Below are 1,237 nucleotides of genomic sequence, written 5' to 3' on the forward strand. Positions count from 1 at the left end.
AAGCGCTTATTCCACTGAGCCATCTCCCTGGCCCCAGATTTTTTAAATGTATATAATAGTAGAATCTGTAGAGTGAGTTACCATTAAGCTGGTTGCACTGAAAAGGCAGATGTAGCACTGCACATCTGTAATCTGAGCAGTACCAAAGCTGAGGCAGGAGGATCTCCAGGAGTTGAAAGGCAGCATGGGGTACATAGTGACATAAGGAGTTCAAGGCCAGCCTGAATTGCATAGAGTTTTTCTTTACAAATAAAAGGAAAGAAATGAAATAAACGCAAACAAAAAAGATGTTACGGTTGGCCATTTGTCCAAAGAATGAAAACATAGATGTAAGAAACTTCAATATCTCCTGGTAGAGAAATTAAGAGAATTGAAGCTGAGGTGTGAATTTTAGCTGAATGAACTTTGTATGAGAATATAAACAATAATCTTGGAAAGAGGCTTGCATCATGGGAGAGAGAACCAGTTTTGTAGGCTAGGATCTTTAGTGAATTTTCTTTGGTTTTTCATTTTGACATTTGTTTAATTTGCAAATAAAATTTGGTCTTCCCTGCCCAGTTTTGTACTTTGCTTCATTCTGTAGCTCAGGCTGGCCTCTACCACTGATTCTCCTTGGAGCTAGGATTACAAACAGGGGCCACTTCAGCAGCTTGATTTTATACTTTCGCTTTCTTCCTGCTTTCATCCTGTTTTGCGCTTGAGTACAGCAGGCTCAGTACAGATTTACTCCGTATGTTGGGTTTGGATTCATACGGCCAGGCTTCGGGTCTCGCTACCCCGCGTTGTAACTGCGACTGGGCTTTTCGCTGTTAGATATCCTTTGATGTGACAAAATGCCTGAAAAAATCAATGTAAAAGAGGAATGTTCTTTTGACCCATGGCTTCAGGGGTTTTGGTTCAGACTTAGCTCGCTTTAGTCTGTGGCAGGCAGACGTGGCGGTAGCCCTGCCTAGAGGCTGCCGCTGTTCCAGTTCTTGTTATCTCCAAGACCTGAGCAGGAAACAGAGACGGCGAAAAACCATCCTGGACACTCAGGACACGCTCCTCAGCGCGGGAGCGGCCGACCAAGAGCTCACGCACCATGAAGCCAAAGGTCGGGGCCGCCGTGTGCGTCACACAAGGGGGGAGACTGCGGCCACGCTTGCCCCGCATCAGAGGCCGCTCCTTCTGTTACGAAGGGCGTTGGCCCCTCTGAATCTTTGAGGAACAATCATGGGATCCAAGTAGGGGGTTGCGG

At 46.2% G+C, this 1,237-nt stretch overlaps 1 protein-coding gene across 1 annotated transcript in view; it reads left to right on the plus strand.

The window, feature by feature from the left end:
- LOC101579517 (DET1 homolog) overlaps positions 1-1,237 on the plus strand; it is an 8,306-nt gene that overhangs the window by 5,805 nt on the left and 1,264 nt on the right. The window contains 1 exon segment of the mRNA XM_023712065.1: positions 972-1,107. Coding sequence (XP_023567833.1) covers positions 972-1,107 — 136 coding nt within the window.

This window comes from Octodon degus, unplaced genomic scaffold (assembly GCF_000260255.1).
Source record: "Octodon degus isolate 3935 unplaced genomic scaffold, OctDeg1.0 scaffold00023, whole genome shotgun sequence".
Taxonomy (NCBI): domain Eukaryota; kingdom Metazoa; phylum Chordata; class Mammalia; order Rodentia; family Octodontidae; genus Octodon; species Octodon degus.